Source organism: Tenrec ecaudatus, chromosome 5 (genome assembly GCF_050624435.1).
Source record: "Tenrec ecaudatus isolate mTenEca1 chromosome 5, mTenEca1.hap1, whole genome shotgun sequence".
Lineage (NCBI taxonomy): Eukaryota > Metazoa > Chordata > Mammalia > Afrosoricida > Tenrecidae > Tenrec > Tenrec ecaudatus.
In genome coordinates, this window is record NC_134534.1 from 91,186,067 (window position 1) to 91,209,863 (window position 23,797).

At 51.1% G+C, this 23,797-nt stretch overlaps 1 protein-coding gene across 1 annotated transcript in view; it reads right to left on the reverse strand.

The window, feature by feature from the left end:
- Positions 1-23,797, reverse strand: part of WNK2 (WNK lysine deficient protein kinase 2) — a 187,288-nt gene that overhangs the window by 51,000 nt on the left and 112,491 nt on the right. Inside the window, 14 exon segments of the mRNA XM_075550857.1 lie at positions 4,020-4,139; positions 4,779-4,824; positions 5,154-5,324; positions 7,704-7,820; positions 7,899-8,067; positions 8,954-9,003; positions 9,528-9,827; positions 14,367-14,966; positions 16,941-17,147; positions 18,393-18,521; positions 18,707-18,737; positions 19,556-19,569; positions 19,959-20,140; positions 22,597-22,888. Coding sequence (XP_075406972.1) covers positions 4,020-4,139; positions 4,779-4,824; positions 5,154-5,324; positions 7,704-7,820; positions 7,899-8,067; positions 8,954-9,003; positions 9,528-9,827; positions 14,367-14,966; positions 16,941-17,147; positions 18,393-18,521; positions 18,707-18,737; positions 19,556-19,569; positions 19,959-20,140; positions 22,597-22,888 — 2,428 coding nt within the window.

Consider the following 23,797-nt stretch of genomic DNA (forward strand, 5'->3'; position numbering starts at 1 on the left):
TATTTTATCGTTTGATTTAAAAATGCTTTTGACTGCTTAGGTAAGCATTTGCACAAGAGCTGCGGTGGTTGTTGCATAATACTCTGTTGTCAATTTGAGACAAGAGTGAAGGGGTGGAGTTTAGCCTGTCAAACAGGTGGCAGCTTGATGACCTCATTTGGAGGTGTGGTGGTGGAGGTAAACAGCTTGCTGGAGGTGGGACACAGACACACTCTCTGAGATATGCCTGCTGACCAGACCCATGGAGCTACGCTAGAGCCCTGGGGGCGAAGTAGCCACATGGAGACCCCTGCCAGCACTGAGATGCTTACAATGCCACTGGATCCACAAGACCTTCCACCCACTGGCCTGTGATCTTCCTGCATTTGGTGTCATTGCATGCGTTTCATGAGTCTGAAGAGGAAGTTATACATTTGTATCAGACATATGAGCTAATATTGGACTTGATCTGGACTGAGCTGAGTGTTTTCTCAATATTCAATTGCTCTTGTATATAAAGATCTTTCTTATACACATATGAGTGTCTATTAATTTGTTTCTCTAGTCTACCCAGACTAACACTGCTGCTTATAATGTGTCAGATAATTCCAATGTTTATGAGGGAACTTCAAAAAATTCATGGAAAAAATGGGATGAAAAGATAGTGGAATTTTCCCACAAATTAAAAAAAATACTCTCATGTGTCATCTTGTGTTTGGCATGTGTGGACTATCTTTACCCATATAAGTTGGCATTTTCATAGTATGTTGTCTGTTGAGCGATACTGCATTATATTTGGAAACTCTTGAATAATATTATGAGACTCTAGGTCTAGTTTAAGTCGGATGGCACATGTTAACATTAGAAGGCAAACAACCTGGTTAGATTCTGGTCATACGCTACCACCTGCTCTCCATAGGGGCTGTCAGTTCACTATCAACAGCTTTGAGCACTAATACGATCAGAAACATCACTCAGAGGACAATACCTCACCTCTCAAAGAATTTTTTTAATCTGCTGATTATGATCAAATGCTGCATGCATAGGTGAGCGAAGATGTTCATAAACAACTTTGTGAAATTTTCTTCACAAGCTTTCTATGATCTCTCTGATATTTTTGGGTTACCTAGAACTCCCCTTTTCGACTCTGGCTAGAAATCACACACTTACATAATTGTTCCAAGCATGGCCAAGTGGTGGGAGGAAAAGGAGAGGAAAAACAAAATCAATGGGTTTTAGCTTTGGGATATCATGGCCAGAGCCCCACCCAACAAAAATAATGTTCTTCCTAGATGGGATGGGGGTGCTTGTTACCTGCTGTTGTAATTGCCACCACTGTAGATTTTCTTGGGGGCCGGGCAAAGAGAACTGGGGGAACAGGGCGGAGGCGTGTCCCCCACTCTGTGAGTTTTAAGTGCTCTCTTCTCTCCTTCTCAAGCCAGAACTGCAGTTTTTCTCATGGATCTCTCTGTCTGCACCCTATTGCTCATTTCCAGATTGCTGGGTGTGCTGGGTTCAGGCCAGGAGAGGGGAAGCAACGCAAGTCAATGTTTGGCTTCCTGTTGCTCTTTGTCATTTCAGTTGTGCCGTCTGTCTGTCCGTCCAGGATTCATAGTTACAGTCAGTGGGAGAGAAAGCGTTGTGGTACGTGCTTACTTCTTTTTTTTGTTTTGTTTTTTTGTTTACATTTTATTAGGGGCTCATACAACGCTTATCACAATCCATACATATACATCTATCAATTGTATAAAGCACATCCGTACATTCTTTGCCCTAATCATTTTCAAAGCATTTGCTCTCCACTTAAGCCCTTTGTATCAGGTCCTCTTTTTTTCCCCTCCCTCCCCGCTTGCCCCTCCCTCATGAGCCCTTGATAATTTTTAGATTGTTATTTTGTCATATCTTGCCCTATCCGGAGTCTCCCTTCCCCGCCTTCTCTGCCGTCCCTCTCCCAGGGAGGAGGTCACATGTGGATCCTTGTAATCAGTTCCCCCTTTCCAACCCACTCACCCTCCACTCTCCCAGCATCGCCCCTCACACCCCTGGTCCTGAAGGTATCATCCACCCTGGATTCCCTGTGCCTCCAGCTCCCATATGCACCAGTGTAGATCCTCTGCCCTATCCAGTCCTGCAAGGTAGAATTCGGATCATGGTAGTTGGGGGGAGGAAGCATCCAGGATCTGGGGGAAAGCTGTGTTCTTCATCGGTACTACCTCGCACCCTGACTGACCCATCTCCTCTCCTAGACCCCTCTATGAGGGGATCTCCATTGGCCGACAAATGGGCCTTGGGTCTCCACTCTGCACTTCCCCCTTCATTCACTATGGTGTGTGTGTGTGTGTGTGTATATATATATACATACACTTTTTTTTTTCATGATGCCTTATACCTGGTCCCTTTGGCACCTCGTGATCGCACTGGCCGGTGTGCTTCTTCCATGTGGGCTTTGTTGCTTCTGAGCTAGATGGCCGCTTGTTCACCTTCAAGCCTTTAAGACCCCAGACACTATCTCTTTCGATAGCTTACTTCTTATCCAGAACCACAGCCCTCTCCCTAGCTATCTTTTATTATGTCCCAGATATCGTACTTCCAAATTGTTGGTTCTTTGACTAATTTGAGGCCTAGAAAAAAATTTTTCTTGCAAAAAAGACTTATTTGATTCTGCTTAGGACACAATGCTCCAAGGGCACCTGAAGAGGGGCGGAAAAGCTTTGAGGGGTCCCTGAGTCCGTGCAGGTCTATGTCGAGCGGAGCCTGACTCCAACAACGCAGCTCTCCAGAAACCACTCCAGCAGAGCTAGCCAGCTGACCCTGGACTCGGAGGCTCCTACCTCTAGGCTGGCGAAGCTCCCTGGCTCGAAGCAAAGCTTGGCATCTCGGCTACCCCTGCACAATGCCCGGAGGGAAAAAAGGGCTCAAACAGAGTTCACATGCCTGCATTCCCCTCCCCCCACCCCCTGGATGCTGTCCTAACAATTCTCCATTAGCATAACATTTCTCTTATGTATTCAGGTAACTGATTTTTATAATCCAATGATCTTGTCATCCTTTTAGTTTTTGGTCTTTTTATATGTTGAAAGAAACTGATTTAGAGAGATTTCCTGAGGTCATTCAGTGCATGGATGAAGAGCTATGATTTACTTCCCGGGCATGTCCTCTTAACCACTACAATTAAGAGAACCACACTGCGGAAAATTCCCTTTATTTTAATTAGAATTTTCCCCTAACTTATTGTGTGGTATTGTAATCAAGAATTAATATATTACTATATGCTTATTTTTAAAAAATTGAACACTTACAGATATGACTAGCTTCTCTTTTGAGATCTCACTCCAAGTTTTATCCCAAGCTCCTTCGCCAGAGAGCACAGTTTGTTCTAGGGCTGCCTTGTCTTTCTGGTAGTGCTGTTTGACTTATGTCTATGGGGCAAATCTTCAGAAGCATCATGGAAGACAGTGGAAGCACACTAAACTGAATTTGCAGGCAATCGTCACTAACGTAGGACAACACTAGGTCACAGTGTATAATAGCAGTTTTTCTTCCCAAATTATAATAAATTCCAAATTTGCTCAGATTACTCTTTCCAGCCTCCCTGGCCAACCCCCAAGGGCAGGCTGGGGGTAGTGTGTACAGGTAGATGCAGATCAACCGCAGAGGAGTTCCTTGTCTTTAAGGACAAGTCGGGGGATTTTAGCCTCCAAGGGGCTTCCCTTGCTCACCTCCAGAACAAACCTAAGTGTGTTCTCTACAGCAGCACCACTGACAGGTGCTGCTCCAGTTACCTGGGCCATGAAGGAGCAACAGGGCAGGCTCTGGAAGCAGCAGCTAGTGCTCAACTCCACGAGTACACAGAAATGACCGATTTCAGTGGGACTGTGGCTCGCCGTCCCCCCACCCCTCCACTCCCCCATACGCACAGCACCTGAGACGTGTGTGTACTGAGGCAACGTGACAACATGTGCCGTGTGCCCAGCTGAGGGCTAGGGGGTGATGCAGCTCACCTATAAAGGAAGATGTCGACACCATGCGGCTGCTCATACCTTGGCTTGCCTCTGGCTTCAGGGCGCTAACAAGGGGTGGAGGTGAAGATTCGGGAGCCTCTGTCGCTGGGTTTTCAGCTACTGGGCAAATGATAAACCACCGCTTTCCAGTATGCAGGACTAAAAGGCAGAACAGAGAGAAGAGCCCCAGTGATAAGCGAGTGAACTTCTCTTCAGCTCCACGAGTTCTCCTCCTGCCTTCTGTGCTCCCGTGCCATGACACCGTGTGGAAACCCCTTCTTCTCTGGGCATTTGTCACTAGGAGCTTATGGGTAAGGAACCAACATTCCAACATTCCGAGTCAGACGCCTAGGCAGCTTCCTTCCACAAAGCAGAGGTGTACACAACCCGTGGGAGACTATGGGGGCCTCTTGTGGAGTTTCATCTCCTAGGTTGCCTCAGCACTTTGCCAGCAGAGACAGGGATGCTGTTGGTGAGCCAGTGGACACTGGATTATGGCCTGCATGCCACTACCTGCGAGTCCCCACTCACAGCGTATGGGCCTCAGAGAAGGCAAACTGTCAGGGAAGAGAGTGCAATCTCTTCCTGCGCGCTCTAGTTTAACTCACATCCACCAGCTCCACCCGCCCCCCACCACAACAGTTGAATTTTCTTACAATGTTTTCAACCGGTGGCTTTTAGGATGTCTGCTGAAAGACACCAATGGCAGCCACTAATCCAGAAAGTAAGGACACCCATGGGCATGCCTTTTCAATAACACTGCCTTCTTTTCCCCTGTAGCCGAGAAGACCAACTTACCATTCTGCTGATAGACTGGGGCATTGGCTTGGGAGTGTTGATTTTCCTAAATGAGGTGAAGGACAGGAGTCAGGACAGACTCTGAACTGAACAAGCACTTTCTTCAAATGCCCACCCTTCAAATCCCACCTCTGCCCTCCAACTGTCTGTCAGTACTCAGTACTTAGCATTTCACAGGACTGCTTTGGACGTTTGGACCTACAGGCGATGGGCTACCAAATGGCAGGAACAGATAGTGGCACTTGGGAGAGGTGGGGAGACTGGCCCTGCCCGCCTCTCTCCCTACCAGCAGCACCCCCTCCCACCCCCCCCCAGCCAGCCCGGCTACGACACGCTAGCACCAGTCCCCGTGCCTTCCCCGGCACCTGTACTCACTTCACTTGCATGCAGGCCATAGGCACTGTAGTGCGGAGGGCTCGTGCCTGGGTCCGATCCGCGGTCTCCATCCGTGTCCTCACTGAGCATGTCCTCTGCCTTATCCATGATGTCTTTCATCTGCTCAATAAATGTCTCTTTCTCAGTTTGCAGAATGAAGTCATGTTCCACCTGCAGAGACAGGGAGAACAGGGCGTTAGACTGGTGGAAGAGGGCTATTTACACATGACACAAGCCATGGCATTTTTTATTGCATCATGTGCATGTAAACGTTGGACATTGGTATATAACGGAAGACCAAAGAATCGATGCATTGGAATTGTGGTGCTGGAGTCAAATATTGCAAGATGAGAGGGAGACGCAAGGAGCTCAAAGAACTGGGGGTGCAATAAGGAGGAGGGAGGCATACCACCTAGGGCTCAGGGACTTGGGGGGAGGTGTTAGGGGGAGATGAAGCCTGAATGTGACATCACAGGGCCCATCCAGTTGAGTTTAAGTTGCGGCCAGAGTGTGGCACCGGATAGTTGAGGCCAGAAAAATGACTGAAAATTATCTCTGGGATAAGGCAAGAATGGGCCAGCCTCCTCCCCTGCTTGTCTCTGTCCTGATATGGTGGCCATTTTCCTAGTGCCTCCTACAATTGACCCCATACACCCAGTTGGCCTTCCAACCTCTGCATGTCTTGCTGCTTGGCTCCCAGCACTGCCCACCTCACACCCCAGACGGGGACTGTGGACTTCTGGCCAGACTCCCACCCCTACTTCTTACAGCCCTGCCCACCTCAGGGGCTCCAACCATGAGTCCACGTCCCCTCTTGTCATCAGATATCTTGAAATTGGCTTTCCTACAGCACTGCCTCAATAGAAAGTCTACCTCTACAGTTAGGCAGCTTGGACCGTATCCAAATGAACACAAAACCGTTCACGAATGACAAGTCCACAGCAGGCTGGCAGTCCTGAGCTGAACAGCAGCAGTTCAATGCTAACGTCAGGTGCAGGCCTTGCCTAGGCTCTGCTCTCATAGGATGCCTTAGGAAGTTGGATCCATGCATGTGGTCAGGCAGGGCTCTGTCCATCTCCTCCTCTCCAGTGCCAAGTCCGCACAAAACCATACCAGAGCTGCACTGTACTCTCACCATGGTCACAGCCTCCACACAAAAGACAGAGATGCCTTCTGCATTCTAATCCTGAGTCCACTGACCATCCTGGATAATGCCTTTTCTGATGGACATGTCTCCCAGGAGGTGGCTGTGAAGCCCCCATTATGGTATCCTACCAGGCTCTGTAGGATACATCAGACTTTTGGCCTAATCTTGCATGTAACCGTCTTGACTGTATCCTTGGTCACTTTGGTAGGCAGGACACTGCCTCATGTCCCCAGTGGGCTTCACGAAGACCACTTGACCAGGAGAGATGGCATGTCAGCTAGTGCTAGGTAACAAGGGACATTCATTCATCGGTGTCTTAGGGTAAGGTCCATTACAATGCTGCTATCGGGGGCCTGTGAGAGGCCCAGAGGCAGAGGCAGTGTTCAGTTAGGAGGAAGAGAATGAAAAGTTTTATCCAAGAATCTAAGCCGGCCTACAAGTTTGTGAAAGTTTCGTTAAACGAAACAAAATGAGAACCCCTTTGGAACAGGAAAAGTTTCCTGTTAAATATTTCTTTTTTAAAATGCAGAGATTACAATTAGTTTTAAACAAATTTAAAAACCCGAGAATGAAAAGACCAAACATCCTAGCTAGGTAGATCCTCCAATTGACCAAATTAAGTGCAGACAGCTGCGCGGCCTTTTACTACAGAGAACACCAAACTTTGTCAATGAAAGCCCCGTGGATCGGAGCAATGGACAGGCCACCACGGGGTTCTGTGTGAATGAAGTCACCTTGAGCCAGTGCCTCGTCGCTAACGATAACACCGAAGGTGCGTGCTCTCTGCCTCTCAGGACAACAAGCAAGGGAGGCTCTGAGGAGCCATGGCGTTCATGAACCATGACGGTGTGCTGGGCGCCTGCTCATGGAGAAGCTGCACTTGGCAGATGGGCAGCAGGGCCACAAGGTGGTGGTCTGGTAATACTGTGTTCCAGTGGCCACGATCTGGTTCCTTGGCTTGGTCCTTGGGAAGCTTGTCTCTTGGGACATGGTTGTCTCTGAGAACAAGGCTGGCGAGCTGTTCTCTTAGCCTTCCATGGTTTGTCATATCATTGACTCAGTTTGTGCATCTGGACCACGCCCATTTCATAAATGCAGTTTAGAGGACTGAGTTTAAAAATGCCCCCTGCCAACCCTTCATGCGGCAGGCAAGAAACACATCCAGCGATACAATGGGAGCAGAATCAATGTTGGTGAAGAGCAAGGCTGAGAAGATGCCCAAACTTCAAAACTAAAGAACTTTGTTGACGCTGCATAGAGATGTGCGTGTGCGTGTGTGTGTGTGTACATATGTGCGCATATACATACATATATGCATATAGGCGCATGGGGAAAAACATGTGAAAAACCAGAGACCCCGGGAGCCGTTCTCCAGCTGGGCAGGCAGGGCAGCCGGGCCTCACCATGTAGGTGGCGATCTCATCGGGAGCATCGCCGTCCAGGTCAAACTTGAACGTCACCATCTTGTGATTGTGTGTCTCCAGCTGGCACTCCACCATCTTGTCGCCTGTGTTGCACACCTAGGGGGCAGTCAGACAGTTAATACACCATGAAGGCGCCACCCGCTCACCGCCGACAGCCGCGCCCGCACCACTCACGTTCAGGATGGTCAGGCGGGGCCGGCTGGCCCTCTCCTGGCGGGAGCGCGTGCGGGTGGACTTCCTGTGGTGTTTCTTGGAGGACTTGCCTTCCAGCTTCCCACCGCCAAATGCCCCTTCACAGCCGTCGGTCATCTCCTTACCAGAAGTGATGTCAGCGCCTCCATAGCTGAGCAGAAACCGAGAAGGTCAGATGGCCCAAAGGAAGGACCTACCAGGAGGCTGCACGTGGGAAGCGAGCTAGAGGGCCATCATGCCGGACCCCAGCTGCCTGGGCATGCTCACTATCCAGGGCTCTGTGGGTGAGGGGCACCTGCAATGAAGACCCTAGGTCTATCCCCCGAGTCTGCACCCTTCGCCCTGCACTATCTCTTAACCGGCCCTTGGGGGCCATGTGAGAGAGGAGTACCCTTGGTCCTCCCTTTATTGTCTGTGTATCCCCAGTCTGACTGAGGTTTTGTGAAATGGACACACATGGGGATTTAAATAAGAAATTCCTCTGCGTGCCTCCATTCTCCCATCTGTGCAATGGGGTCAGAGGCGTGCCAATACTTGGGGCTACTGTGTGGGCTCAAGAGACCTGACAGTGGCTGTTCTCCATCAGGACCCCGAATAAGAACACTGCTGCCTCCCCCAGTGGCGCTCCATCCCTGCTGAAGGCAGGTACCAAGCAGTGGAGTCGAGCTGGGAGGCCAATGTTTTAGCGCCACGCTGTGGCTACCCACAGAGACCCACCCTTCTGGCTTGCTCCCCGAGAGATGGGCAGATGCCTCTCGGTCCATCCCGCCTTGCACACCGAGTGAATATGCCTCAGTTCTTTAGACCAGTAGGGCCCACGGGGGACCAGGGCACAGTGCTTAACGGGGGTGTGGAACAACCGAATTCACTGAGATTCACGACTTTGCCAGGCCAGGCTTACATCTGTTTCATAAAACCCTGGTGGCACTGGGAAAACTGGAGCAGCAACCCGCCCTGGCACCTGGCATCCTAGTGCACCTGGGGTAGGATGGGACTGAGCAGGGAGGGACCCTCTCAGGGCCCGGGCAGCACGTTACCTCTCAGAGCTCTGCAGGTAGCCCGGCTGCTTGTCCTGCATGGCCTGCTCCTGCAGTAAGAGTGTGGGAGAAAGGTCATATCACCCGGGCTCTCCTGTTACAGGGCTGGGGCTACCGCCCTCTGCAGGAAGCTGTATGTACCCAGCCAATGAAGGGTGCCAGCCTGAATGCCCGAAGACCAGTGAATCCCTAAATCCTAGGGCTGCCCAGTGCCAGCCCCTTTTCACAACCATAATCCCACTTTCAACATTCCTAAGGAGACCATCGTGGCCCTGTTGAGGCATTCCATAGCGCTCGTATCATCTGAGGAAGGCGTTTTCAAAACCCATAAATAAAACACCACTCTCGGTTCTCGCGTGGGTTTAAGAAGAGTGTGAGATCTTTGGTAAAAAGAGTAAAAACCGCTTTCGGCTGTCCTGACCCAGCCCTGCATCTCTCCTCTAGCTACATGCTGCAAACTCCGAGCTGCAACTGAGACGCCAGGCGCAGCGCTTAAGGGGATCGGGGTCAGATTTGTGCGAGATGGCTGGAAACCCACCCAGTAGCCATGCCCCAAGGGTAGCAGACTCCATACCTCCTGGGCTGGTTCCACTGTCAACTGGATGGCAGGGCAGGGGGTGGCCACCATGGCCCTAGCAGGCACCGGTGGGGTTGCAGGAGGCAGAAGTGCAGTGGTCTGAGAGGGTAGGTTCTGGACAGTTGTCATTACCGTGGAGGCCAGGGAGCTGGAGAGCTGTGGCAGGATGTCCGGGGCAACCAGTGGGGGCAGGAGGTCCAGCAGCGGCGGGGAGAGAACAGCTGGGGGTGGCCCAGGCACAGAGGGGCCCAGGGCTGTGGTGTCCACTGCATATGGGGGTGGGGGCCCCAGGAGGACCTGTGACACAGGGACATGGATGCAGGTCAGGTTGCGCCCCCTCAGGATGAGGACCACTGTCTCTCCTGAGGGTCCTGGGGGATCACAGGTTCATGAGTAAGCACACACAGGAGAGGGGCTGCCTTCTTTCTAATTCCTCCAACGCTTAAGTCCTGCTTACAGGTACATTCCGCATATCGTTTAATCAGACAGAAACAAAAATAGGCACTACTATATTTGCTTTGGAATCAGCTCTCAAATGAGAGCAGGAACACCCAATACTGGATTTCATTGCAACAATTTTGTTGCATTCATTTGAGAAGGTGCAAGTGGATGAGGATGGCACAGGACCGGGCAATGTTTCATTGTGTTGGATGTACATCATGTCCCTAGAAGATGGAGGCCAAGTGAGTGGTAAACAACAACATGGGTAACTTGCACTTAATATCAAAACCAGGTTCCTGGCTGCCTCCTTGCTGTGCCTGGCCCATTGCTGTTTCCCACACAGCCACCTCAAGGTTAGTGTGGCCCGTGAAGGGGCCCTACTCTAGCTCCAGCTATGTGCAGGATCGTCCAGGAGGGTGCCCCTGCCAGTGAGGCTAACTTGGAAGCTCACACTATATTTTTCCACATTCTTTCCTTGCTTTTTAAATTTAATTCATTATCTTTCTTCCTTCAATTTTTAAAAGCTCACCAGGTGTATATGAATCAAAGATAAGGCAGATGGAGACAAAGGCCCAAGGATCTAGGCTTGAGTCCCCCTCCTCTTAGAAAAACAGAGGCCAGAAAGTCACCCACATTTGGGGTGAGGGGGCGAACACTTGGAGGAGCGCCTCAGCCCCGCAGACAGGGGAGAGGATGCTTTCGTCAAGGCTCCTGGGTTTGAGGCCCCGGGATGCATAGGAATGGGCTTTGTGCATGCAGTTGGAGAGAACTAAATACTACAGGCATGCAGTAGGCCCTGGCCAGCAAACAGTTCTGCACAGGGCCCAGATGCTGCATCCAGGGGAGTCTTTGCTTGTGGCAGAGGGAGGCCAATGGGGTAGCCATCTGCTTATCAGGTCAGGACTCCCATTACCACCAAGCCTGGCCATTGACCTTGGAGGTTCATGATGCCTTTTCAGGCCAGGCTGCATAGATGACTTCTACCTGAGGATGCCTTGGCAGGAGCACAGGAAGGCCAGCCACTAGCGCTTCCCCAGGACAGAAGTAGGACAGCCACTCCCATCCAGGGACAGACACATACACGATGAAGCTATAAGGTTCACACCTCCTTTCTCTTGCCCTTGGCTTCCCTCTGAAAATATACCTGACCTTGAATCCAGTGATATATGAACTGAGGCCTTGGTCACACCAGGCAGTTTCTCTCTGTTATGGGAGGAATCGGTTATGGCACTGAATTAGTGCTCCTTCTTTATCTCATCACCTTGTTAATTAAATCAGACTAGCCCCCTTTTTACCCTCTAAATAAGAATCCCTTATGGAAATAAGATACGATGCCCAGGAGATTATGAATATACACACAAGGTACCACAGTCCCACAAACTGACAGACAAGTGGCATGATGCTGGAAGCGATGTCAACAGTATTTCACATACCAGCAAGAACACCCAAAGCGAGAGGGTTCCGCAGAGACTCCAGACTGAAATCAGACTACAAAGAAGGAATGGTCTTTCCACTTCTGAGGAATTCTCTATTGCACGCCTGATGGATGGCAGAAAACATGGTCGCACCCTGACAAGCACGAGAGCACTGTGGGAGACAGTGCCAGAAGATGCGAGCCTCGGGGCAGAAGGCTCTGAAAATACGACTGAGGAAGAGCTGCCTTCTCAAAGCGGAGGACAGCCTGGCGGAGGAAAATCTTCCAGACCCCTCTGTTTGCTGATGAGGCACAAGTCAAAATGAGAAAAAACAGTTGCAAACATCTTTTAATAATAGACACATGGAAAGTACAAAGTGTGAATCTGGGAAAATTGAGAGCAGTCACCAATGAAACGGAACACATAAAGATCGATATTTTAGGCATTAATGAGCCCCAGTGGACTGGCATTGACCGTTCTGCATCAGGAAATGATGTGGTTGACTGGCCACAACTGAAAACCGCAAGAGGAATGGCTCTGCATTCAGCACTCAAACAAACCTTCCAAGATGTCTTGAAGCACAGTGCTGTCTGTGATAGGATGCCATCTGTCCACATAAAGGACCTCCGTCCATACGACGAGTGTTCTAAGGTACACACCAACTATTAAAGCCAGGGATGCAGAAATTTGAGACTTTTACCAATATCGTCACTCTGGAATGGATTAAATGTGCAATCAAGATGCATTCATAACTCCTGGTGAGTAGAATGCAAAATTTGTAAACAAAGAGGAAGGAATCGTAGTTGGAAAATATGGCTTTGGTGATGGAAATAAAACTGGAGATTGCACGATACAGTTCTACGAGGCCATCGACTTCTTCATCGCCAATACCCTTTTCAACAACTCAAAAGGCAACTGTGCACATAGGAATTTCTCCAGATAGAATAGACAGAAATAAAATTGACCACATCTGTGGGAAGAGCCAATGTGTAGAAGATCAATATCAACAGCTAAACCCAGGGCAGGGTCTGACTGTGGAACAGACCATCAATTGCTCACATGTAAGTTTAGAATGTAGCTACAGCCAAAATGTGACCTTGACTGTATCCCTTCTGAATTTTGAGATCATCTCAAGAAAAGGTCTGACACATTTAACACTAGTGACAGAAGACATGATGAGCTGCGGGACATCAAGAACATCATACATGAAGAAACCAAAAGGCATTAAAAAGACAGGAAAGAAAAGGTCAAAGTGGATGTCAGAAGAGACTCTGAAAGTTATTCTTAATCATAGAGGAGTGAAGACAAACGGAAGAAATGATGAAGTCTAAGAGCTGACCAGAAAAATTCAAAGGGCAGTTCAAGAAAACCCAGTAAAATATTTTAATGAAATGTGCATAGACTTAGAGCTATAAACTAAAAAAAAAACAAGAACACATTCAGTATGTCTTAAACCGAAAGAACTCAAGAAAAATTTAAGGCTCAAATTGCCATCCTGAAAACTGTTATGGGTAAAATATTGAATGATGCAGAAATATAAAAAGAAAATAGAAAGAATACGCAGTCACTGTCCTAAAAAGAACTAGTCAACATGCAACCATTTCAAGAGGTAGCAGATGAACAAGAACTCATGGCACTGAACGAGGAAGTCCAAAGCACACGGAAGACATTAGCCCCAAAGAAAAGAAAAGCAAAACTCGCTGCCATTGAGTCAATTTCAACTAATAGTGATCGTATAGGTCCAGAGAAGGCCAGGCCCTGGCGGATTTCTGAAGCAAGGATGCTACTTTGAAGAATAAAGTGTGTCTGACCCAAGCCATGATATTTCCAATTGTCTCCGATGCATGTGAAAGTTGGACATCGAATAAGGAAGACTGAAGAAGAATTGATGCATGTGAATGATGATGATGCTGGAGAAGAATATTGAAAATACCATGGTCTGCCAGGAGAACAAACCAATCTGTGCTGGAAGTAAAGCAGCCAGAATGCTCCTTAGAGTCGAGGAGGGCGAGCTAGGGAGGACCTTATCCGAGGGTTCCCTACCAGGGCCCCTGACTCTCATGGCAGGAACACTACAAATGCGGCCCCACCACAGTGTGCTGGCATGCTCACTGCACAGTATACTCACGAAGAACACAGACTCGGATACCGTGTGATAGCCTACTCCTTCGTGGTCAGCAAGCACGGGCTGCAGGACTGCCCCACTGATAGCCCAGGCCAGCGCTTCCTCAAGTGGGCAGTAGCACTGCTGGGACTGCTGGAACGATCCAGGGGAGACTTCAAAAGCAGATACCTACACTTTATCCTGGATTATGGGTTATAGGACAAACTTTTTTCATTGCCAGGGGCGTGTTGAGTAATTTTTAAATTGTTCTGAAAAGGGGCGGTAGGTCAAGTGAATTTAGGGATCAAGGTCCAGGCCATTATACCTCTTGTGCCCACCACACCTGTCCTTCCCGCCAACAGGCCGAGCTCTGTGCAGCCCATACTATTCAGGTCCCCTTAGCTTCGAAATGAGGAAGACTCTCCATCTACCTACTGAGTGGTAATTTCTGGAAAGGTACTTTGGAAAGAACCATCACCATCAGCACCCCAAGTGTCCAGGAGCAGCTCAGATGCCAGAGATGCTGAGGTTTCTGCCCTCTCGTCTACAGGAAGGCAGGTGCTGTCAATGCCAGGTGTGATCCAGGAACCCTCTACCACCCAGAGGTGGCTGCTTATTCTTAGTAAGGGCTCGTTGGTGGACCCCTGCCTGTCACCCCCATATTTCATCTCACATGCTAAGAAGTAGCTGGAGCTTCAAATGGCTTTCGCCTCCTTCTGTAACACATCTTTGAGGCAAGGGCACATCGTAGCCCTTCCCTATCTGTCCGTGGTTCGATAAAGGGCAACAGGCCCAAAGAAGGGCGGGACTAGCAGCCACTGTGGGTTCTAACAAAGCTCACCAATCCCTGGAGGGCTGTGCTCAGCGGCGAATTACCTGGGTCCCTGCCCCAGCCACCAGAGCAGTCTGCTCAGAGAGGTGGCTGATGCTTGGCTGGGGGGGCTGAGGAACTGTGGGCATCTGCAGCTGGGGCATCTGCGGCTGGGGTGGTGCTGGCTGCAGTTGCTGAGGCACCACCCGAAGACTTGGAGCATGATGGGGAGAAGAGGGCACTTCGCTCGGCACGATGTGGGAGAAGGCCGTGGGATACACAGGCTGCAGGGGCATCTGACCGGGCAGCTGTGATACACCAGGGTGGATGGACAAGGTGGCCACGTTCTGTGGAGCCACAGCCAGCAGCGGGATGGCAGTGGCGGTGCCTGGTGCGTTTGGCACAATGGTCCGGCAGGGCACTGCCATAGGGGCAAGGGGGGCGTGGGGTAGCTTTACTCCCTGCAATGGCAGGGCTGGAGAAGTGGGCAAGGGAGCAGTGGGCTTAAGGGGGAGGCTTGGCAAGATCACAGCTGGAGAGAAATACTGAGGCGGTGGCGGCGGCACTGGGGGCAGGCCGGCAGCTGGTAAGTCAGAGAGGGTTGGAGGGAGGCTGTCAGGCCCTGCCAGGGGAGTGACTGGAGGAATGACAGGAAGCTGAGGCATCTGAAAGAGATACAAGAGTAGATCAATCGCGTTCAGTCATGGGCTACTGTGGAGGCCCCACACCAGGGCTGCTGCCCCTGTGGCTCACGGAGACTCCGCGTTAGCTTTACGAGCCTCGTCACCCCCATAGTAGATGGTGACAACACAAGGAGGGGAGCACAGGTGTTTGCCACCGCAGTGCTTCCAGGTAGCTGCTGGAGGAAGGAACCCACACATTCATATACAACTCAAATGGAAATGAAAAGACATGTATTTAAATAAACAGGGAAAGTCAGATGCTTCCAGTGGATGCAGACTACATCAGCCCCACTGTGGGGTCGCTTGCTTCACTGCACCCCTGAATGGTTCCGGGGTGCTCGGGAACAACCAGACACTAGGGTCCTATCTGTGACCACAGGCTCAGGCATTTTCCAATGCAGGGTGATTGGGACCGTAGGAGCCACTGGACTGGCTCCAAACTGCTGAAACCTCGTTAGTGTCATGGCCCCCAACCTATATAAGCTCAGAGCAAAACCAAATCCTTTGGACGGTCTTGGTGAAAGCATACATTGGGGCACACTTGTTGGCTCAGTTGATCCCTGCAGAGTTCCTGGAAGTGCTACCCTGCCCCCCAACACACACATGCACACCTACTCCCTAGCAGAGGTCCTGAAATGTCTTCCCTTTTGTGTATTGTCTTCTCAGCAATAGCTACACATCCTTGAGAAATGTGACATTTTGATTGTCTGGGTTTCACACTTCAAATGTTTTAGCAGGTTCTCTGACAGGTCTCGTTTTATATGTTCAACAATGACTTTCTTTCCATGAATCACCAGACAGTGAAAAATGTTTGAGAGCAGCTCTGGTCCAGAGCGAGGCGCCCCAAGTGGCACAGCCCCCGGTGAGCAGGGCAGTCCTTGGCTGGACATCTGAAATCGCCTCTCGCTAGATTCGAACATGGACACAGGCTGAGACGGGGCACAGCAGCGCTTCTGAAAGAGCCTCTTAAGCAGAGCTGCAAACCACAGGGAACCAAGAAGCAGGATGCTATCTCACTCACCATTGCTGAGATGGGGTACGTTTTAGAGGTCAAGTTCAGACACGCTCCCAGAAGTCTAGGAACTGTTTGTCAGTGCGAACTCTCACGAGACAGGGAGGGGTCAGACACTGCTTACATCGGCGCCTGCTACAGGCCATCAGAGACTATAAAGATGGCCTGGTTTCATCAGAGACGTTTGCCCCTTGAGCCTAATGAACCTCACGTGTGATTAGGAATGCGCTCAGCATGCTGCCTGACACCCAGAGAAAGGCAATCAGTACGGTCTTGGGTTTCCCCTAGCAGCCGAGCTCTGCAGCACACGCATTCATTTTAGGCCCATTTCTGTCCTTCGCTCTGGACTGAGTCTCTTTACCACAGGAATGCTCTTGGTACAGATGCCCTCGGTATTTTTCAAAGCCCTGATGGTGGGCATCTTGCTGGCTGGGCACAGAAGGTAACTGGCCACGGGGTCTCTGTTCTCTCCATCACGTGCAGGCTCCTGAGGACTCCGGGGTGGGGTGGGGTAGGGAGGTGGGGAGGCATCCAGAACTCAGTTCACCATTCACAGCCCTGAAAAGTAATCCAGCCTAAAAGGAAGGTCAGCGAAGGGTCCTCCAAGGTTGGAGAGAAATAGGGCCTGAGCCCAGAAGCTAAAGGAGTAGTCTCCTCAACATGTCAGTGCGTACAGGTTGTCAGGAGGAGGGCCGAATGCAGGGCCGCTTTTACAGGAAGAAGGGCAGGTGCCCACTATGTGGTGAGGGTCAAGAGGTCAGGTATAGTATCCAGGGGGTACTGGGCAGGATGCATGGCCCCCTACTGTGGAACCGTCCCCTATATCTCGAGACCAGAAAGCCCAGGTTTCCACCCACCGATGGCAAGCCAGCCTCCACAGGGACCTTGGCACTTCGGCCTGTGGATAGGGGTTCTAGTAATGGCGGATGGAGGCATGTGGGTACCTGAGGAGCTGGAACTTGAGCAAGCAGTGGCAAGGACACCTGTGGCATCTGGAGGGGCTTCAGTGGTGCGGGGGTCATCACCTGAGCAGTCGGAGGCAGGTACGGAGGCAAGTGCTGGGGCAGGTGCGGGGGCACCGGCTGGAGTGAGCCCATAGACTGTGAAGCCAGGACTGGCTGGAGGGATGCCGGCTGGGCGAGTGGCTGAGGCTGAAGGGAGAGAAGAGTGTGTATTTTAGGCCAGCCATTCTGCCAAGACAGGGAACGTATACTCGCCACCTGTGTAACACAGAAAAAGGGAAAACAGCCCACACGCCCACCACCAAGCAGACGCAAGAGAGCCTGGGGATCAGCCAACTCTTTCTACCTTCTGAGCCATGAAGCTGTGTGGAAGGCACCTGCTATGTGCAGGTCCTAAGTCACAGGCCCAGGCCTCAGAGGGGTGGATGACCGGAAGAACGGAGGAAGGATTCATGGGATGGGAAGTTCAGGGGAGTAGTGCTTCTTAGGATTCGTCCCTTGTCTCCTTTATTTGCGTTCAAAAGTCCCTGTTACCTCTGCCCAAGATCCCAGACTCCCACCTAACACATCACCCTCCCCAGGTATGCAAACGTGAAGAGGTTTTTGTGGCTAATGGCCATCCACGTGTGCCCATTCCCGCCACTCATCTGCTCATAGCTGCTAGAGCAGAGAGTGGGGCGTTCTGGCTAGACAACTCTGCCCTCAACAATGGTGTGAGCTAACCCTAGCCTGTGGGATATAAAAAGACTTTTCCCAGCTTTGTCTCCCCCAAAGATATGCCAAACACTCTGAGCTGTTTGCCAGTTCATGGTGGGAGGTCAGATGCTTAGAGATATTCTCCCTGAAGGCAGTCAGCCGTCAGTCTGGTTCACTGCAGGTGGGGCTCACACCCTACTGATGAGTACAGTCATTGTTTCCATGGAGAGCCAGAGAACAGGTCAAACCTGCTCAATGACATCCAAAGTTAGGCTGCCATCCTGAATCTAGGATCTGCCCATCTTGTCACATGTATACCTTTAATCCTTCCTCTTCCTATAGCGTTTGTACCCCTAGACTGTCCCCCTCCCATTACTGTATTACCTATAGTACGACCCTCTCCTGTGACCTATGTCTTTACCTGTAATTAGGGGTTTGCACATCCCCAAAAGATATATAAGCCTTGGCTAGCAATACAGCTCTCTTCTGCTCTCTCTCCTGTCCTGTACCACCAAGAGGAGCTGAGGTGAGCACGCTACCATGAAATGTGTCTGACTCCTTCATTTCACTCTCTCTCCTATCTCTCGTGTTCTCTATGACTTTACTATAATCTTTATATATTATCGCTGTACAATTGCGCCTACCGGGCTTGTGATGAATTGCTAGGGGCTGCCTCCCCCGACACTAGCCCCTGAGGAGTATTGGGCAGATGGTCCCGAGAAGGGGCAGAACCCACACTCATCTGCTGGAACTGGGGGTGGGGGCGGTGGCTGGGCTGGTGGGCATAGGGGTATTGGACAGAGGCAGCACAAGTGGGAAGCTCATCACTGGTTCTGGGAAGTACTGCTGGGCCCATAGCAGACCAGGCTGTAGAAAGAGCCCTGCTCAGCATGGCTCCGCAGAGCCTCCTGGCTCCTGGCCCCAGCCTCCACAGCCATGAGGACAAAGGGTCAGATGGGCCAGCCCACTCCCAATTACCCAGTCACCCCACCAGTAGCACTTCTCCCAGGGCCACACTCCTTACAATGTAAGGCTAGGCATCTGCTTCCCACACAGGATGTCCTAGGGCACTGGCCTAGGGGACTGTACCACTGTGAGAGCAGACAGCTGGGGGGACCGTCAGGCCCAGGAGGAATGGATGTCCACATTCCGACTGAGACAAGGAGCAACAGTGCCTGCTGCCGCGAGGACGACAGCTGTCCAACTAGCAGAGAACACGGGTGGGATGGATGGACACCTGGACATTCGAGGCTGTCAGCAGGGCCAGGTGCTTGGTGAGTACACCACTGAAGAGGGAGGGAGGGGCTGCAGGCTTGGTGTAAAAGTAGTGGAAGAAAAGGCTACATTGGGATGGGGTCACTGGGTGCTCGGTGATACTCAGGAAGTGCTGTGGACTTTCTAGGAGTAATCGTGGTGTTGTAGTTTCATTTCCTAATGACTCCTGTCACTTGGAGACGCACACCGTGATCCTGGTGGGGAAAAAGTCTTCATCTCTGGGACCGACTCAGAAGTGTGGGAACAAGCAGCACGGTGTGCAGGGTAGGGGGTGGGGGATAAAGAAGAAATGCAACGAACAGGAACTGCAATATGTATCCTCCCTGTCTACTAGGAGAGTTCTCTTCCAAGAGGTTTTCTGGTAGCAATAAGGGAGGGCACTTTCCAACACTGCTGCTGCTTGCTGGTCTTTCACAGCAGTTTGGTGGCAGCAGCACGGGGCAAGATAGAAACAGCAGGTGCATGCGGCCAAGCCTTCCCACTAGACTCATCCCAGCTGATGCCCTGACCGCCCTTGATGTCAGTGCCTAGTGCCACGGGCAGAACTAGCCTGAGCAGGGTGGCTCCGCCGTCCTTTGTCCACCTCTCTCTTTCCAGTGGCCTATCATCGCAGCAACCCGCCCCACACTCCAGGCATCACCTGCAGAGGGACGGTGCTTCCTGGGGACCCCTGAAGGTGGGATACAGAAGGTAGTGCCCCGCTCAGAAGGTGCATGGCATGTCAGGTCACATCCATTCACCCGTTTGGCTCATCTAGTCCTACCGAGATGACCTGCCTAGGTGAGATAGCACTGCAGAAGCCCGGAAGAAGTGCTTACTGCTCTGGCCACAGCTCAGGTTCTGGGCTCAGAAGGCTGAAAGCAGCTGGAGAGCCTGGGTAATCTCACAAGAAGAATAGTCGCATTCTATTCTGCCCTTCGGAGTGGATCTGAGTCAGAATCAGCTTGCTGGCAGTGACTCGACGGCAATACAGTCTAACACCTCACCTCTTGGGCAAAGTGGACAGGATGGGACAGGTTTACTTACCACAGTGGGCTGCTGGTAGGCACCCAGGGTAGGCAGGCTGTTCGGCAGGCTGGGCCCCTCACTCACCGGGGGGCTGTAGACGCAGGGCAGGGCGTCTGGGAGGGAGCTGTACACCACACTTTGCTGGCTGCTCTGCGAGTCTGAGTACACAGTGGAGCCTTGACCACTGTCGAACGTGCTGTCTGCTACAGAGAACAAAAGCATATGGCTCAGGGAGGACCCCAGCTTTTCACAGGTTTCCCACAGGGGGAAAACACCAGAAAGGCTAGGCCAGACACTAACAGTCGGCTAACCCGTGTCAAACATCTGTCTGATGACGTAAATACACATAGGCTGTTTTAAACGCTATATGGAGCAAGTAGTGAGGCCGCAAGTGTACCTCCACTTCAACAGAGCCTCCTGTCCACCTCTGACCTCGTTCTGTCTCTAAGGTATCCACTCCCCCTTCCACGGTGGACATTTCCATTGGGACGACCAGCATTCCCAAGGCTTTGGTGCTTGTCTGGGCTCTTTAGAGGCCCAGGGCGACTGAAGGGGCTAGTGGAAGACAGACTTTCCGTCTATAGTGTAGATGTGGGGGGAGGAGGTTCTGGACTCAATACCATCACTCAGTGTGGCCAGGAATAGGAGGCTGGAAGTCCTGGGCCTAAATCCAAATCCCCACAGCCACAGGGGCTTGTCTGGCTTGGACAGAGCATGAGAAGGGGAGGTCTCCGCCCCACAGAGAAGCTGCGGAACATGGATATTCGGTATGTGGGGACCTTGGGAGCTGGCATCGAACACCAGCTTCCACAGTCCAAGGAGATTCCATTCCCTTTGGCCGGAGCCCACACCAGCCTAGTGAGATGGACACAGAGGTGCATACGCAAAGCCCCTCCCACAGGCCTCTGATGTGTCCAGGAAAAGAAGGTCACCCCAACTCACGCCAGCGTACACGCGAAAGCATCTGCTTATCCTTGCAATGCGGTCCACGCTTTCTAGAGTCCTAAAGCTACCTAAGAATATGAAGCTGTTTTCAAAAGGAAGCCCCTTTCAGATGAAATAGCGTGTCCATTTACAATAATAATGAAAGCAAACAGGGAAATCTTGTTGGATTTTCACTAACACAATCCTATAATAAAATAATCCAAACTCATTTTAACCCAGAAGACATGAGAAATGCTGAACAGCAATGGTGTAAATCCAATTAGGCTCTGGTATTGATTGATTTATTTATTTAGACTCTGGTTTTAATGAGCTGACTAGTATATACTTCTGGAAAGGGAATAAGGGCAAGATCACCTAAAAATAAAATGGACATATTTATGATGGATATAATTAAAAATTGGCCTATCTTAAAAATTCTTTTTACCAAACCCTCGGCCAAGTTGTACGGTCTCTGTTGACAGCATTTCACTGCACCAGAGTCGAGGACAGCTTGTCGCACTGGGGCAGGGCAATGTGGCCGCCCGTGGAGGAGGGACAGTGGCGAGTCATAACACATGGTGCCCTTGCTGCATCTCAGGACATGCAGCCGTGGATTTGTTCGCCACTCCTGTAGGAAAGGCAAGCCTCTCTCCTTGACTACGGGTCTGCAGGTTGGTGCCCACTGCTGGGAAATCAACCACCGAACTAGCACATGCCCAGGTGAAAGAAAGAGAATGGTCTCCAGGTTCCCAGATGGGACCATCAGCAGCAGGCACAGGAGGTCAGGTCTGGTGAGCTCTCGCTTGGGTGATGAAAGCAAAAGGAGGGACACGTGTGCAGGTGTGCCATCGCTTTCGGTACTAGCTTATCTCTGAGAGGACCACAGAGAAATTGATTAACACCAGTGACCTCTAGGGAGACAAACGAAGCGAATTTTTTTATCACATCCCCTTCACGCTTTTTGGATTTTGTTTCTGGGACTGTATGATCTCAAAGGTTTGGACACCAGCCTTGAGGGGATGTCAGGGAAGGAGACATCAGAGGCAGATGCCACCACTGATGGCCACCAACCTGCCCCTCCCGTTGGCAGCTGCAGCAAGAGTGGTTCGGGAGCCCCCACGCACTGCAGCCCTGCGCTGAACCTCGTGTTCCCATTGCCCCACACTCACCTTGTAAGGTAGGGATGAATGCTAGTAACCCTTGAGGAGGAGGACTTGCTCCAAGTCCACAGGGAGGGAGTGGGTAGGGGAGGGGCAGAGTGAGAAAGCCCTGTTCAGGCCACAGGAGGGCTACACCAGGTGCACACTGACCTCTCCGCCCTGTGACACCCCAGGCCATCTGTCCCGAAAACCTGAAACTTTGTGAACCTTACACTGCGCTGGACATACTGTGACATATGGGGCAGGGTCCAGCCCTATGCTGGGCCAGAACTCTCGTGCCAAGGAACTATGCCACCGCATCTCTGCTTTGTGAACTACCCACCAGCCTCACCAGGCAGTAGTTGCCCATTACACCCACTGCCTTTAGGGTTCTAACAGTAGATTGAGCACGGTGGGGTATGGGTGGTCCCCTAGAGCTTACTAGGGACACTTAAGAAGCCTCACCCAATCACCCTTCAAAGCCACACTGCTGATCATCCTCCCCACAGAGCACCTTAACCTAGCACAGCCCCAGTGATGCCCCCACCCCAATTGCAGGCTTGGAGCCCAGCTCGCCTGCTGCAGGGAAGACTCACATGCCAGGGAGGTGGCGCTGGCCGGGAGCTTGGGTGGCAAGAGGTGCTGGTCAGCCTCGGGCTCCTCCATTTCCGTGGGGATCGGATGCCCACCCTGAGCATGATATGTGACCTGGACCTGCAATGGCGCCTTGGGACCCCGGGCCTTGTCCAGGCTTTCAGTGGCCAGCACCTCCGAGGGTTGCAGGGCAGGCCTGGTTCTCTCCCGTCGCCACTGGATCAGCGCCACCCGGTCTCGGATCGACTTGGTCACAATCTTCATATCACTCTCATGGAAGAATCCAGATTCAATCTGTAATGAGGCCACCAAGTTGGTTAGCATCCCAGGAACCCCAAAGCGTGTCTTGCACCCTGCACTCACATGTGGGTACCTGGCCTTTCCTGCTCTACAAGGGTTTCTGGTCCAGAGTTCCATCCTCATCTCAAGTTTTATTATCATTAACTGTATCCATACAAATATAAACACAGTAAAGGTCAAAACAGTGAAAATCAAACTCACTGCCATCCAGTCAACGCCGATTTATAGCAAGCCTATAGGACAGGGAGAACTGCCCCTGTGGATTTCTGAGACTAATGCTTAATGGGAGTAGAAAGGCTCGTCTTTCTCCCTTGGTGCTAGCTGGTGGTTTTGAACTGCTGATCTTGTGATGAGTAGCCCAAGGAGTAAGCACTGCGTCACCACAGCTCCTCAAAGTTTGATGAAAAGATTACACAGTCTTAAGGTCCATCCCTCAGAAAATACTTAGTCGTTAAAAAGGGCAAAGAGCTTCTCAGTGGAGAAAGCGGAAGACGCACCTCAACACAGGGATGGTCAGTGTCACCAGGCAGGATGTAGTGGGGACCAGCCCCACATTGGGGGAACTCTGGTCAGAGATGCATATCTTGGTGTAGTCAGGGATCAAGAGTGGAAAAAGTCAACCTGAGAGACAGCCCCGCAGTCAGTGACTGTCCTCAAAGACTACAGAGGCGTGGCGTGGAAATACAGGACATGATCTGTGCTATAATTCAGGATTTCCGGAGAGCTGACAAAAATCGGACTGAGGTCTGAGGACAAAAGGCTTTGAGGACCTTGCTAACCTACTTTGCTGGCAGCTAGTGGTAATGAAGGAAAATGGGCTTGTCTGTACGAAGCGGACACGCAAACAGACATCGGGGAGAAGAAAGATGAGGTCAAGACCAGGGTGGAATAGCCTTGCTCAGT